This window comes from Apis cerana, linkage group LG11 (genome assembly GCF_029169275.1).
Source record: "Apis cerana isolate GH-2021 linkage group LG11, AcerK_1.0, whole genome shotgun sequence".
NCBI classification, from domain to species: domain Eukaryota; kingdom Metazoa; phylum Arthropoda; class Insecta; order Hymenoptera; family Apidae; genus Apis; species Apis cerana.
This window is the reverse complement of record NC_083862.1, coordinates 7,746,104-7,762,598: the sequence shown is the minus strand read 5'-3', so window position 1 is coordinate 7,762,598 and position 16,495 is coordinate 7,746,104. Positions and strand designations below refer to the sequence as shown.

General features: G+C 21.0%; 4 protein-coding genes across 10 annotated transcripts; 3 read left to right on the top strand and 1 right to left on the bottom strand.

Annotated features, from left to right (window-relative positions):
• Window positions 1–2,441: 2,441 nt before the first annotated feature.
• LOC107994541 (centrosome-associated zinc finger protein Cp190) lies at window positions 2,442–6,905 on the bottom strand. 3 transcript variants are annotated; one of them, XM_017051516.3, is made up of 7 exons: window positions 6,454–6,849; window positions 6,216–6,366; window positions 5,964–6,028; window positions 5,465–5,636; window positions 5,216–5,355; window positions 4,867–5,124; window positions 2,442–4,668 (listed from the first exon to the last, which is right to left on the bottom strand). In XM_017051516.3, exons 4-7 carry the CDS (start codon window positions 5,627–5,629, stop codon window positions 2,661–2,663), a joined length of 2,571 nt encoding a protein of 856 aa, XP_016907005.1. In that variant the 5' UTR covers window positions 5,630–5,636; window positions 5,964–6,028; window positions 6,216–6,366; window positions 6,454–6,849; the 3' UTR covers window positions 2,442–2,660. The 3 variants fall into 3 exon arrangements, with proteins under 3 accessions (XP_016907005.1, XP_061937641.1, XP_016907004.1); XM_062081657.1 differs by having other exon boundaries at window positions 5,964–6,029; window positions 6,255–6,366; window positions 6,454–6,732; XM_017051515.3 differs by lacking the exon at window positions 6,216–6,366 and having other exon boundaries at window positions 6,751–6,905.
• A 542-nt stretch (window positions 6,906–7,447) lies between these two features.
• On the top strand, window positions 7,448–11,009 carry LOC107994528 (D-glucuronyl C5-epimerase B). 4 transcript variants are annotated; one of them, XM_062081649.1, is made up of 6 exons: window positions 7,448–7,774; window positions 7,904–8,042; window positions 8,324–8,452; window positions 8,535–9,248; window positions 9,361–9,548; window positions 9,678–11,009. In XM_062081649.1, exons 2-6 carry the CDS (start codon window positions 7,905–7,907, stop codon window positions 10,207–10,209), a joined length of 1,701 nt encoding a protein of 566 aa, XP_061937633.1. In that variant the 5' UTR covers window positions 7,448–7,774; window position 7,904; the 3' UTR covers window positions 10,210–11,009. The 4 variants fall into 4 exon arrangements, with proteins under 4 accessions (XP_061937633.1, XP_061937636.1, XP_061937634.1 ...); XM_062081652.1 differs by having other exon boundaries at window positions 7,895–8,042; XM_062081650.1 differs by having other exon boundaries at window positions 7,448–7,802.
• Window positions 11,010–12,650: 1,641 nt separating this feature from the next.
• Window positions 12,651–14,349, top strand: LOC107994531 (zinc finger CCHC-type and RNA-binding motif-containing protein 1). The gene is made up of 5 exons (XM_017051497.3): window positions 12,651–12,793; window positions 12,926–13,071; window positions 13,457–13,568; window positions 13,634–13,939; window positions 14,042–14,349. Exons 2-5 carry the CDS (start codon window positions 12,959–12,961, stop codon window positions 14,177–14,179), a joined length of 669 nt encoding a protein of 222 aa, XP_016906986.1. The 5' UTR covers window positions 12,651–12,793; window positions 12,926–12,958; the 3' UTR covers window positions 14,180–14,349.
• Window positions 14,350–14,662: 313 nt separating this feature from the next.
• LOC107994526 (U6 snRNA phosphodiesterase 1) lies at window positions 14,663–16,326 on the top strand. Of its 2 annotated transcripts, none has more exons than XM_062081656.1 (4): window positions 14,663–14,803; window positions 15,322–15,434; window positions 15,539–15,876; window positions 16,000–16,326. In XM_062081656.1, exons 1-4 carry the CDS (start codon window positions 14,712–14,714, stop codon window positions 16,186–16,188), a joined length of 732 nt encoding a protein of 243 aa, XP_061937640.1. In that variant the 5' UTR covers window positions 14,663–14,711; the 3' UTR covers window positions 16,189–16,326. The 2 variants fall into 2 exon arrangements, with proteins under 2 accessions (XP_061937640.1, XP_061937639.1); XM_062081655.1 differs by having other exon boundaries at window positions 15,322–15,464.
• Window positions 16,327–16,495: the final 169 nt, after the last annotated feature.

Sequence of the window (16,495 nt, the reverse complement as noted above, 5' to 3'; positions counted from 1 at the left end):
TTAAGGATGAATTAGATATCCTACCATAATTTCATGATTTAATTTCCAAAGAGTTTAAATACCAAAGTATTAGATATTATTAGATATAGCAACTTTTCTATAGCAGCTGTATTTTGAGCTTCATCTATAATATAAATATTATTTCTTATTAAATAAATATCATATTTTATTAAAAAATAAAAATTTCTTGAAATGATGATCAATATATATTTTAAAATTTAGCTAAAGATTTAATAATTATTGCAAATCGTTTAACATAAATTGTATAAAAGAGATTACTTTTTTAGTAACTTTCGTTTAAATAATACTAACTAAAATAAAATTATTTTTAAACAATCTGATAAAATTTCTTTAACTTATGAATGCAAAATTGAATCAAGTATTAATAAATTAAATATAAATAAAATTATATTTTTTAATATAAAAATTTTTGTCAATTTTGAAAAATTAATTATCTATAATCTTATATATATTTTGAAAATATCGAAATAAAAAATAGTTATTAAATTACAATGAAGTTCATGGCAATGAAATTATATTAATATTTGACTATGTATATTTCAAATAAAATTTATCGGCGTTACAATTTGCTGTAATACGTAAATCATAATAAATGAAATCTTATAAATTACATATAGATGGACTATAAATTAACATTTTCGATAATGTATGCATATATAGAATGAGGCACTTAATACGTACGTAATAAATCATATTAATTTTCATTTGAAAAATTATCCCATAATTATAATTCTAAAAAAATTATTATCAGATTTTTTGGAAGCACAAAATATAAAATTTTTCACATTTTTTAATTAAAAATAAGATGATTCTTTTCTTTCTAATTTTTTAATTTACTATTTTTTTCAAATATTTTTAATTTCAAATATTTATTGTATATGTTGTTATATAAATATAAAATTTATAAATTCTTTCAATTTTATTATAATTTTTTTACTTTTTTATTAGTACAAACAATTGTATATATATATAAATAAAAAAAGATATTTGTTGTCAAATATAGTATGTAAAACAGAATAATTAAGTTAAAATGTTTGATTGACTTCAAAATTTAATGTATATATTAAAAATACAAATATTTCTAATATATTGCATTTTATTATATTTTATTTAATATACTTTTATTGTGTTTATATGCACATGATTTATTGGATCTTACAAAATACCTTCCTCTATATAATTTGATATATAATATTTTCATTTATTGAATTTATCATAATAGTATTTTAATTTAAAATATTATGCTATAAAAAACTGAATAAATGCTAACTATGAGAAAGAGAATTGATTAAATAAAACGTGTTAAGTGTCTCACGCTGTACATGTACAAAACATTTTGTTCGATTTCGTTACTAAAATATATTTATATTATGAATTCTAAATATTAACTCCTATATTATATAAAGGAGAAAGATGTATTTTATAATCGTAAATAATATATAACATAGATACTAAAGTATTCTATTTATAATATATTTGATTTTATGAAAATTTTAGATTAATGATATTCTTTCGATAAGTATTTTGTGCAAAATATTGCAGAAAATAAAGAAAATATGACTATGATTATATGTTTTATAAACAAGTTAATGAATTAATTTTTGATAATAATATTTAAACACTCATATAAAATTATTTTCAAAATACAATTTTCAATCATTGAAATAAATAATAAAATACTCCATTTGATAAAAAGAAGCAATTGTTTCATTTTCTTTTATTGTATTAATATCGACAAAAAAGTGCATTAATAATTTTTAATTTAATTAGCGAAATTTTACATAATATTTTAACTATCCATATTATTTAATTGAATACGATTTTTATTTCAGTACACGATTTTAACTTGAACATAAGGATAAATATTTCATATTAAAATTACGTGAAACACATTATATTGTACATATAACTTTTATTTATTTATTTATTTATTTATTTATTTATTATTGATCAATTATCATAAATAACCCAACATTATAGATTTAAAAAAAACCTAAAAAAAAAAATTAATAATTTCAATTTCTTTATTTTTAAATATTTGCATTGAATATATGTAATTATTAAATAAATAAAGAATCGATACTTGCATCTTTTTATTTTTTTGTATTTCACGTTTCTTCACTGGCACATATTTGTGCAATTATGTATATTAAAAGAATTAGAAGTTATAATTATGTTTAATAATTGAATTAAGAATTAAGAATTTAAGAATTTAAGATAATAGAAATTAAGAATTTATAAATAATTCTTTTTTTCTTTCCCTTTTGTTTGCAAATATGATCATTAAATCAATCTCTAGCCATTAAATATAATTATATGTATATATGTATACATATTTTTCCAAGCTGTATATACAAACATTGTATGTTATTATAGATGTTAAAGTTAAAATCAATTTGCACAAATTAATTAAAACATTATTTCGCATGATAGATTTGTTTAATGGTAAATTCTTTAAAAGTAAAATAAATCATTTACATCATTTCATTTGTGTCTGCATATATAGCGATTTTCAATCATCTACCATACAGAAATCGAACAAAGAAGCAGAATGAAATGCAACCGAAACGTGTCGTTTGTTAGTAGATATTGATGAAAAATAAAAAATGACAAAGCTAATGTAATAATATTATTATTATTTATGATTCAGCTAATTCTCTGCTATCCTCGTCCCATTCAGCAAAGCTTCTCGTTTTATTTTGCGTATCATTTTTTTCCACATCTTGCTCTCCCTCGACATGTTCTTCTTCAATTATCATAACCGATTCCTGAGGTTCTCCTACACTGTTACTCTGTTCGCTACATTGCTCATCATATTCCACTATTTCTGTCTGTTCTTCTACATATTGTATAACTTCTTCTACTTGATCAGAACTGCATTCTTCTAATATTTCAGATTGCTCAACTTGCATATCTTCATCCATCACTTTTTCTTCAACTTCTTCAACTACTTCTTCTACTATCTCCTCAGTCTCTTCAGTGAGTTCTTCTGAATGATAATTCTCATACGTTTGTCGTTCTACTTCTTCATTTCCATGAATATAAACGATCATTCCATCTTCCGTGCCTTGCATTACAATCTGCTCATTATCGCTAATATTTAATTGTTGTGGCTGTTGTTGCTGTTCAGTCTCTTGTTGCTGATATTGTTCATTATCAATAAGCATGATCATATGTTGCCCATCAATATCATGTGTATTATAAGTCATTTCGTGCGAAATATTGTTTAACTGCATTTCTGGTACCATATATTCCGATACATTTGAAGTCACTTCCTGTGATTCCGACGGAACACCGTCTCCAACGCCTAAGGAAGCTGCTATACCACTAGCTACATGACTCAAAGCTTCTGCTTCTGAAGAAGGCTCTAAAGAAATTGGTGGTATGGATACTGTCGATGTATCAGAATCCCGCAAATCCTTATGCACGCAATCGAGATGAACTTGTAAATTGGTAGCTCGTACGAAAACTTTACCACAATGAGTACAACGATGACCTTTTTCTTTACCATCTGACAAATTTCCATGGCCTGTGTTAATTTCATGAGTTGTTAATTCAGTAACATCTTTGAACGTCTGTGAACACTGCATGCATTGAATTTCCTCAACTGTTGACGAATGTTGACGCGATGTTGGTCGATGATTATGATTGATTTGATGTCTTACCAATAATGTCTCCGAAAGTGCCACATAAGAACATGCTTGACATTTCGGGAAACACATACTCTTTGGAGGAGGTACGTTGTGTTTCGTGTAAAGATGATACATTAAAATATTTCGTTTAGTTGCTTTATAGCCACAGTGTTCACAAACTCGCGGATCGAATTTTTCTTCATGTACATCTTGCATGTGCCTTCTATACATATAATAATTTGTATATTCCTCTTCTAAATCACATTTGTTACATTTCCAAGGACCAGTTTCGCCACCATCCACACTTCCATTACTCTTTGATTCAGTTTCATCACTATTATTACTTGACATTAAATGATCAGATTTTAAAACTACATAAGAAACTTTTGTTTTATTTGCTGAATTACTGTCCGAAGACTTAGCTTCTTTTTGCATGATTTTCAAACGTATGTTTTTATTATTTTTTACTAAATGAGGATATTTTTTCAATACTTCTCGAATAATTTTTGCATGATTATTTATTGCATCTTCTGAATTTGTTCTGTAAGATGATTTTCCTTTCTCCATATTTTCTTTTTCTTCGAGATCAAATCGTACTCTCTTAGATGGCGAAGGTTGTGCATCCTGACCTCTTTGGAAAGATCTAGTCACGGACCAATCATCATCCGAATTCATTTCTTTTAAACCTTTTTCATTTGAATGACTTTCATCTTCCTCGTCTTCAGTTGTATCGTTTTTACTTTCTCTATCTGGAGAACATTTGCCACTAGGTGAATTATCTCTTTTATATTTGTCCGGTGCTTGGACAATAGGTTTTGTATTATATGTAATATCATCAAATGATGAAAACACTCCAAGTGCAAATTCTTCAGCTTCAGGGAGATCAAATCGAGAAGGTCCAGGAGTTACTTCTGTAGGTCTATTTGTTGATGGCATTCCATGGAATGTTCGCATTTCATAATTAAGTGATGACATATTTTGTGATGTATCTAATTTTCTTTTCCAAATAGGAAGTCTAAAACAAAAAAAAAATTTTTTTACACAATTAAAAATAAATAAATTAAAAATTTATATAAAATTTTTAGAATGATTATGTTTATTAATTTAAATAAGTTATTTATATATAACATTTTCTTCAAGAAAAATTATTGTTATATAAAATTTTTTAATATATAATTTTTCTAATTTATACTATATATAGTTTTATACTTACTTTCTACCTGGTAATGGTTGATTTGAAAATCCTGATGGAGTGGAAGTAATTGTTGGTTTTGTGCTAGGTGTTGAAGGCTTTGAAACTGCTATAACTGATCGTGTATTACACTTCATTGATTGTTCATTTTGTAAAGGAGCAGTATTAAATTGTGCATCAAGTAATTTAGTTAAAACTGTCATGTTCATTTTCTGTGCTGTACGATACAAAGCATGTTGCTCTGAAGTCCAATATTCTAACTGACCAGTGTACATAAAGCTATAAAAGTATTATATATATAATACATATACATATATATATTATAGATATAAAAATGATTTAAAGATTAGAAATAAATTATAGAATTTACCTTATAATTGATTTTACACATTCATATGGCATATCTGGTGGCATAATGATTATTCCATCAAAATTTTCATCCTTTTCTTTTTGTTCACGTTCAAGTTGCATAAAATAATCTGTGCATGTTGTTATTACTAAACGATGAGCCTAAAAAATTAAAAAAAATCTATAATAAATATATTAGTAAAATAAAAAAAGAAATTTACTTAATATAATTCATCATTTTTAAATAATATATATATATATGTACAGTTACCTGAACAGTTATATCACTAGTGGGAAATTTGATTGTAAGATCAAGTAATTCTTCTTCAAAATAAAGCTGTTGTAATCTCTGAAGAAAGAAAGTTCCCCAGTTATCTACTTTTACTTGTTTTAATCCTCGTGAAGGAAGTTGTTTTTCCTGGTTTGTTGGTTCCATTTTATGTCTGTACATTAGTTAAAAAAATAATCTTTTGAAATTCTAAAAATATTCATCAAATATACTAGATATTTAAAATTTTTTATTAAATTTTATTAATTTTATTAATATCTATTAAAAAATTAATAGAAATATTTGCAGTACTAAATATAAAATATTAAAATACTTCTAATTTTAATATTCTTTAATAATATCATTTAAATTATCAAATAAAGATCAAGTATTAGAAGATATATATTTTAACATGAATAATTTCAAAATATATTATTTTATTATACAATATATTTAACAATTAATATTCATTAATTTAATAAATTAAATTATATTTTCTTACCTGGTATTATTAAATTTAACTATTTATTATATCTATTTATACTAATGATCCAATGGGACAAAATCCTGTAATAGAAGAAAAATAAGGAATATCGTAACTTTAATCTTTAATTATAAGATAATAAATTGTAATTTCATTTTTTAATAAAGAAATACTTATATCAATTTACATTAATTATAATAATTATAACAGTTATAACTGTTAAATTAGCTACTATTTAATATCATTTAATATCAAAAAAAAATTATTTACATTACATATGCTATTTCATAGGCACAAATATTACTTAACATTCCTGAAAATAATCCCTTCGTACTTGTGAATCAAATGCCATAAAATCCATGTCATAAAGAAAATTATTGTCACAATTAATTACTTTAGAATAACTTAACCTGACTGGTTTCTAAAAATCAAAAGTTTCATATCTTATATTATAATAATAATATATTAACGAAGTCCATTGACATCGGAATATGGTTTTGTAACTTACAATAGCAAGCGAAGTACGCTAATATAAAAATTCTACAGTATATGTAACGCTATGTACATATTACTATAAAATTGCTCCGAAATTCAATTAAACTAAAATATTGCAAAAAGAAGAATACTATACAAATGAAAGGAAGTAAAAGAACTGATGAAAGTATCAGCGTATACTTTGTGGAACGCTGAAAAACGGAAGTTTAATAATGATGCACGTCTTCCTTTCATGATCAAAGTCGGACATATTAATGGTTATTTCAAATATATACAAATTCAAAATACCCCGTGGATATATTGCACGTACCTATTTAACAATATTTCAATATTCCTCTCAGCTCCATCTCTTATAAATTTCCTTAGTACACAAGTAATATTGAACATTCCATTGTATATCACGACTCACAGATGGAGTTATACGTATCGACTGATCACCACGGAAATAAAATATGGAGAAACGTACAACTATAAAATTATAAATTTTACTAGTTTTATAAATTATAATAGTTTATAATTTACATATAATGTAAAAAAAAGAAAAAAAGAAGATATTCTATCCAAAAATCAGAAGAGAATTTTTATGAAAAAATACAATTAATTTCATAAATTTAGATTAAATGTAATATATACAGCATATTCTGACAATATTCTTATCACATCTACAATATAATATATGACAAAAAATGGATATTAATAGATTTAAATATTATTAATAATAAATTAAATATAATACATAAAAGATTTTTATTACTTATAAAATATTAAATTTTTAAAAATACTTAAAAATATTTTTTTAAAATAAATATTAAAAATAATTAATAATGATATCAAATATTATATATATTTATTATATTTTTTAATTTAATAAAAATTGTTATATAGATAAAAATATATTTTTTTAAATTCCTTTAATAAAATAAAGTTTTCTTAAAATTATTAAAATTTTACATGATCTAGGGAATTTATATAGTATCTTTGAAACTATATTCTATAAATAAAAATACATTTACTTTTTTTTATAAAATAGATTATATATGATCATACATGTAAGAAAAATAAATATAACATCAATGGATGAGTGAAATGTATGAAACATTAGCTAATATCAATAATCATCGATGATTAAACGTAAAAAAACCCCAATGGAAAATATAAAATATATTTCCATAAAAGGGGTGAACTCATATATATTTTAAAAACTGTCATTAGATACTATCATTTGTTTCTTATTTGTTCCAAAATTCTTATTAGAATATCTTTTTAGAATATCATAATTTAAAAAAATGGAAGATTTGATATTGGATTTTGATCAAAGCTGTTTGTAACAAAAAGTAAGAAAAAAATTGTAATAATATTTTAGTAAGCATCATACTATATTATTTATATTTTATAAAATTAATTTTTTTAAATATATATGATTTTTAAAAAAAATATTAAAACTTAAACAACAGGTTTTATAGGATGATGAGGTTGAATTTCAAAACAGTATTACTTGTAATAGTAGTTGCAGTGTTAAGTTCAATATTAACATCTTGGAACAATTGTGGTAGTCCATCATTTTTTAAAAATACTGATTGGAAATCAAAATTTCAACATAAAGTAAGTAAATTTAGTTTATATAATTTATATAATTTAAGAATAAATTCAATATTTATTAATATTTTTATAAAATTCTTTATATATTGTTTATACATTATTTTTAAATTATTTTTAATTAAATTAAAAAATTATATGATAATGTAAAAATTATTATAGCATTTTATCTTTTTACATCAATTATATTTTAATTAGAATTTTAATTAATATACTTTATAAAATAAAAATTTATAAAATAATGATAATATTTATTTTATTATTATTTTATTTGTTTTTATATAAAGGATCGATTAAACTTAGAAACTGGATATCAAGAAATAGATTGTCACATAAATGGTGATTATTCTATTGGATGTCGTAAGGAAGGAGATGAAGTTTATATACCATTCTCATTTATTCATAAATACTTTGAGGTAAATATCAATTATATATTATATTATAATTATATATATTAATTATATATAATAAAATATTAATATTTTTAATATATATTAGATTTATGGAAAGCTAGCTACCTATGATGGTTTAGAAAGATTTGAATGGCTGCATAGTTACTCCAAGATTGTTAATCCTAAAGGAAAATATGATCCTAGAGGTGTGTTTATGACCTTTGAGAATTATAATGTTGAAGTTCGAGAACGTGTCAAATGCATCAGTGGAAATGATGGAGTACCAATATCTACTCAATGGGAGAGTCAAGGATACTATTACCCTACTCAAATTGCTCAATTTGGATTATCACATTATAGTAAAAATTTAACAGAACCAGAGCCTCACAGAAAGATAATTGAAGATTCAGATAAAGTTAAAAGAGAATGGATTATACCTCAAGGATCTATTGCATCTAGAATATTTGATAAATATGCTAATAGTTATGTAATGAAATTTGCAACACCAGAAACAAGTACTTCTGGTATCACTTTAAAATTAGATCATGTGCTAGATTTTGTATTAAAATGGGATTTTAATATTAAAGACAATGGAAGTATCATGATTACATTGCAATCTAGAGAAAGAAAAGAAATATATTATCTTCATTATATTACTAGTAATATAGTATTACATACTTATAACAATCATGTTTATTATGGAATTGGTCAAATTAATCATCAGTGGAGAAGATTCACTAGAGACTTAGTTATAGATCTACAAAAAGGTTTATATTTAAATGATAAAAATAAAAAGAAAATGTCTCGTTCAAAATTGAAGGTAAATATAATAAATTTAAGTATAATAAATAAAAATAATAAAAATAATAAATATTTAAAAATATATATATATATATATATATATATATATAATTAAAAATACTACTTCATAGATTGTGAAGATAACATTATATGGATCTGGAATGATTGATAATGTAACATTATCTACAAGTGAACATATGGAACAATTTTATGATGCAGCTAGATGGTTTGTTAGTAATCAGAATATTACTTCTGGTGGTTGGGCAAATCCTGTACGAAGAAAAGTAGCTACTGGAATGGCTACTCTTGAACCTGGATGGTATACAATTTTAATTAATTTTTAAATTTTTAAAATTTAAAAATTCATGATTAATATATTTATATTATCTATATTTATATTAATATTATCTAAATATAAACTTTTTATATAATTTTTGTATAATAATAGGTATTCTAGTATGGGTCAAGGCCATGCAATTTCTGTACTAGCAAGAGCATATTATCATTCTGGTGAAGAAAAATATTTACAAGCTGCTGTTAGAGGTCTTCAACCTTTTAAATTATCATCTAATAAAGGAGGAGTAGCTGCAGTATTTTTAAATAAATATGTGTGGTATGAAGAATATCCTACAACACCTTCTTCGTTTATACTTAATGGATTTATTTATTCTTTAATTGGTTTATATGATTTAAAAAGCATAGCAACAGGTAAAGATGCGGAAGAAGCATCTCGCCTTTTTAATCAGGGTATGACATCCCTGAAAAACATGTTAACATTATATGATACAGGTTCTGGTACTACATATGATTTACGTCATTTTACATTAAAAACTGCTCCAAATTTAGCTAGATGGGATTATCATTCTACTCATATTAATCAACTTCTTCTTTTAAATTCAATTGACAATGATTCGATTTTTACTACTACTGCAGAACGTTGGATAGGTTACATGAATGGTAAGAGAGCTGCACATAATTGATTTTTTTTTATGATTGATTGATTTTTATATTTTTCTGTTTTTTTATTTATTAATATTTAATATCTTATTTTTTCATTTCATTTTGTATTATATATTTTGTAAATAATTTTTAATAATCATAAGATAAAGTGGACCAAAATATATTTCTCTTTTTGTATAATTGTTGTAAAATGAAAATAGTAACAATCAAATATTCATTCTTAATTAATTATTTACTGATATTCTTGAAATATTATTACATGAATATAGTTATTGAACAAAAAAATAAGATAATGAATATTTATTCATTATAATGAAATATAAAATTTAATATTCTATATAGTCAAATTAGATCTATATATATATATATATATAGAGAGAGAGAGAGAGAGAGAGAGAGATGTATTACTATATTTTAAAATAGTTTATTTAATTTAATGAAAAATCATAAAGAATACAATTCTGAATAATTTAAAGATTTTAAATATTTAAAAACAAAATTATCCCTAAAATGAGGACTTACTGAAACTTAAATATTAGTGGAATAATGTAGTAATATAAATGTGTTATGTGTAAATTTTGTACTTAAAGAATTAAACGCAATATTTAAATTTTATAAATTATATTTCATAAAATATGAATTTTTTAATTTATATGTTATGTGTTAAATTATGTTATAAAGTAAGATTAAATAAGTTCCTAATTATTTGAATGTTTTATTTTTATTATATATGTATATTAAAATAAATTTTATTTTTTTAATATGAATTATTAAAATGATATAAAAAATTGATTTAAATAAAAATATATAAATTCTAAAATCTTTTTTATATTTAATCTTTATCTTTTTATCTTTTAATATTTTTATCTTTTAATATTTAATTTTATAAAAATTTATATATATGATTTTACTTTAATAAATATAATTAATTTATCAATCAAATAGTTGATTTGTAAAAGAATTTTTAAATAATTCATTTTATGAAAAATGAAATTTACTTTATACATCATATGGAAGTTTGTAATTTTGTACAATATATTATGAATTAATACTAATGATATCTAAGTATTATATTATACAGTTTTCACAATTTGTAATATTTTTTTGTAAAATATATACAAAAATTAAAATATGACAAACAAATAATCATAATATTTTTGTAAATATTTGTAAAGTAATTGTTATTGTTGATGTAGAATTAAAATGTTATTTAAATATATTACATAATTTCTGAATTTGAAAAAAGTCTTAAAATTCAATTTTTATTAATATATATTGTAATTATAATATTAATTATTTCTGTGATTATGAATATAATAAATAATTTTTCAAGTGTAATGCATAAAATATAAATACATTTTAAAATTACAAATACATACTAAAAATTATAAGATACATATTTTGTAGAACTTTATATGTTGAAGATATACATGAGAATTTAATTTAATTCAATTATAAAAATTGATAAAGTCAAATTTTAAAAATAATATTTTTAATCAATCCTTTTACACATATTTCCATGTATAAAAATCTATATTTGTGATTATATTCATAAATTAAAAAATCATTCAATTTTTTATTACAACATAATAAAAATAACTAATTTATACATACATTTTAACAATCTTTTATCAAAATGAATTTAAATATAATGCTATTAAAACCAAATTTATTTATAAATATTGCTAGAACACAATATTATAAATGTTAAATATATATATATATATAAGAGAAAACAAAATATTGATGATTACATAAAAAGAAAACGGTGAAATTAAATACTAGAATCATCTGTTATAGATTAAATATAGACAAGGAGAAAAAATAATAGGAAAAAGATAGAGATAGAATAAAAATAATGAAATCAGCGCCATCTGTAGAGTGCCGTAAATGAAACAGTTAAAAAAGAATAGCAAATAATTTAAAAAAGGACAGATATAGTATAAGATTTAACTATTAGCGCCATTTTTTGAGTAATAAAGGAAGTCTCTTTGAAAACAGTTAAAAGATGCCATTAATACTTAATTCTTATTCTATTTTATCGTTTGAAGATATATATCTTTAGCATTCAAAAGATGGTATTGACAGTCAATTCTTATTTTTATCCTTTTTCTAATATTTATTATCCTTTCTTTATGTATTTCATTTGCGGCACTTTGCAGATGGCGCTGATTTCAATATTTTTACTCTATCTCTATCTTTCTTTTATTATTTCTCTATCTTACATATACGCAACAGAAAAATCTAAAGATATACATAAAATATATGAAACCATTCGAGTTATTTATTTTACAATAGTTTATAGAAATATAATTATATATGAAACTGCATATATAATTATATATATATCTCATATTTACAAGATATTCTAGAAAAATATTTATTTTATTTTATTTATTTATAATTTTATATTAAAATTTTAAATTCCAATTATTATTAATGTTACTTTCTTATTCTGAACCGAATCGGTAATGTTGAGAACGATACTATAATGATAAGAGTCCTAGTGTCCTCGAAACATGAAACAAAAAAAATGTATTGAATGTTAGATTTATTCTGTATTTCGTTTGTGCTTTATATAGAAAATAAATATTAATATAAAATGTAATACTTATAAAATTACAATCATTAGATATTATTACATATTTTTATAAACAATAAAAATAAATACAATATAAAACAAAAGTTTTATAAAATTTTATTTTACAATTGTTTTTGCCTTTATTCCTATTTTAGATTAAATTACATGCAAATAATAATAATATAAAAATGAGTGGTGGAGTGGTACCTAGTAAATCAACTGTTTATATTTCAAATTTACCTTTTTCGTTAACGAATAATGATATACATCAACTTTTACAAAATTATGGAAAAATTGTAAAGTAAGTTATGAAATCATCAATCTATGAAATATTAAATATCTAATTTTTATATTATTTATATTTATATTATATTTATATAAAACAATCAATAGAAAATATATTGTTTAGTTTTTTTTTTATCTAATACTTATCTTTATTCTTATCTTATTTAGTATTTACGTTTCTTAAAAAAAATAATCAGATTAATCAAAACTTAGGAATTTTATATATTAAATTTATTTTACACATGTACATATATTGATTTTAATGGTATATGATATTAATGGTTGAAAATATGTAAAAATAAAAATTCATATCAAATAAAAAAAAAAATTTTTATTTTATTGAGAGTTTTATTTTTTTTTTTATAAGAAATTTGATGTATGAAATACTTATTTGTCTATAGAGTGACAGTAATGAAAGATAAAATAACAAGAAGGAGTCGTGGAGTTGCATTTGTATTATTTCTTACTCCAGAAGATGCTATTACTTGTGCTAAAAATTTAAATAACACAGAGGTGAATTATAGTTTTCTTTATCTAATACTTATTGCATTTTATTTTTTATAAATTCTTTTTAATAGATAGGTGGTCGTACAGTAAGAAGTTCTATAGCAGTAGATAATGGAAGGAGCACTGAATTTATACGTCGAAGAGATTATCCAGATAAATCTCAATGTTATGAATGTGGAGAAGAAGGTCATTTGTCATATAATTGTAAAAACAATACATTAGGGCCAAGAAATCCACCCTTAAAAAAGATTCGAATCAGAAAAAAACATAAAATTAATAATCATAATATAAATGATTTTAAAAATAGTGATAATGAATCAGCAGAAGATAATTGGGATGAAGAAGTAGAAACATTAAGTGCTGCTATTGCATTAGAGGTAATGTACTTTTATATATTTTCTTTTATAATGTAATTTTAAATTAGATAAATATTTATATATATTAATTTATATATTTATAATCATTTCGTAAAATTTTAGCAAAGACAAAAAGAATTAGAAAATAACCAAAGATTAAGGAATAAAGACTATGAAGAGGAAAATCGATCAGTTAAAAAATCTGGCAAAAGATATAAAAAAAATCAATATTTTAGTGATGAAGAAGATTTTAGTGAATAAATAATTAAATAGAATATGAATAAGAATATAATAATATTAAAAAATTATAATAAAAATTTAATTTAAGTTATATTTGTAAAGTATTATTTTGTATATAAATCTATAAATAATCATTTGTATATATATATAAATTGCAATAAATTTATAGTAAAATCTTCAATTTATAATTAAAATTTTATTTTTTACAAGCTTCATTTCATATAACTATCTTTTATAAATAAAATATTAAATATGAATATATTATGTAATAGTGAAAACTTTGAGTGAAAACTTTTAGTAACTTAACCTCATAAATTTATTTGAAAGTTGTTGAAAGAAAAAAATACTTTTTCGTACAAATATAATTTCTAAATATATATATATATATTTAAATAATATATTTAAAAAAATTAAAATAAAATATTAAAAATTAATGTAAATATAATTTAATACTATATTTTGACAGAAAAAAATAATCAATAACAAAAAAAATTGAAAATATAACCTTAAATTATGACAAAAATTATTTAATTCAATATAAATATTATATATTATGTCAGGTTTAGATTTATTAAGTATATATATGTCTGATTCTGAAGATGATGAAATTAATGATAAGAATAAATTTAACGAAAATTTTAAACGGTATTTATATATTGTGATTTTATTTAATAATTATTTATCAATTATTAATTAGAAATGTTTTTAATTTAAACATATATGTAATTCATTTATAAAAATATGGAATATGTATTTTTATTGTAATATATAAATTTATTTTTTTACTTTCATAAAAAAATTTTATAATTTTATAATAAATTTTATTAAAAATTTTATTTAAAATAGTATAATATAGATTATATTATATCTTTAGTATTATTTATAATATATATTATCAATATAATAATAATATAATGAAATATCATTTTTTTATTTAAATTTATATTTATATGTATATTTATAAACATAATTAAATTATTTAATTATTTGTAATTTATTTTATTTTTTTCTATTAATGTTTAAATTTCAAACATTTAAATTCTAAATATAATAATAATCAATAAAAACAACATATATTTATATGCAAACAAATAAAATATATTTTTTATTTTTATTTATATATTATTTGTTTATATTTTTTTAAAATAATTTCTAACATATAGATTACCTTTACCTGGAAGTATTATATCATGGAAAGGTGTTCCTCATCATGAAGAAGTATATGATGATCCATCGCAACATGATGGAAGAGTAAGAAGCTTTAAACATGAACGTGGTAACTGGGCTACTTTAATTTATATTAATTGTAAATATTTTAAAAGATAAATAATATTGTTTCAATTATAAAGATTAAATTATAATCACTATTTTATATTTCAGATGAACCTAGTGAAGCTATATTTTCATGGATATTTTCAGTTTTAGAAGAAATAAATATTAAATGTAATATATTTTCTGAACAATTTCACATTAGTCTAACAAAAACTTTAATTCTAAAATTTCATTGGATTGAATCCTTCATAAAAGAAACTAAGAAATTATGTGAGCAGACAGATCAATTTGATTTGAAGCTTTTAAATGTAAAGGCATATACTAATGAAGAAAATACTCGTACATTTCTTGGAATAGAATGTGTTGATTGTAATGGAGTTCTTGCTTGTTTTGTAGAAAATATTAACAAGTTTCTTGCTGAATATGATTTACCACCTTTTTATGAAGTAAGTAATATATACTTACATATATAGGAAGTAGATTATTTATATATATATAATATTAAAAAATATATATTCCATGAAATTATAACAGGTTATTTTAATAAAAATTTTATATTGTTTGTTTAGGATTCTTCCTATCATATAAGTTTCTTATGGTGTCTTGGCAATGAATTTGTAGTTTTAAATAATTATACACATTCTTTGACTACTAAATTAAATCAATTTTTGCTTGAACATTCAGAAGAAAGATACATACATATTACTAAAATACATCTTAAGATTGGAAATAAATTGTATGCATTTAAATTAAAATAATAATTTATAATTTCTTATAAAATAAATGTACAATAACTATTTCTTATTATGTAAAAAATATATAAATATTTATTTTATATACTTGCTATTGATTTTCTGTTCATAAAGTTTTAAATCAATAAAAAAGATATCTTATAATTTTATTTTATTTTCTTTATATTTCCTATTTTGTATATAGTAATCTAAAAGTAATATAATATAATAGTCTTTTAATTTAATTTATGTTATTAAATATAATTATATTTATATAATATATATAATAAAATTATATTTATATAATAAAATTGATCATAAAAGTTATATTTTA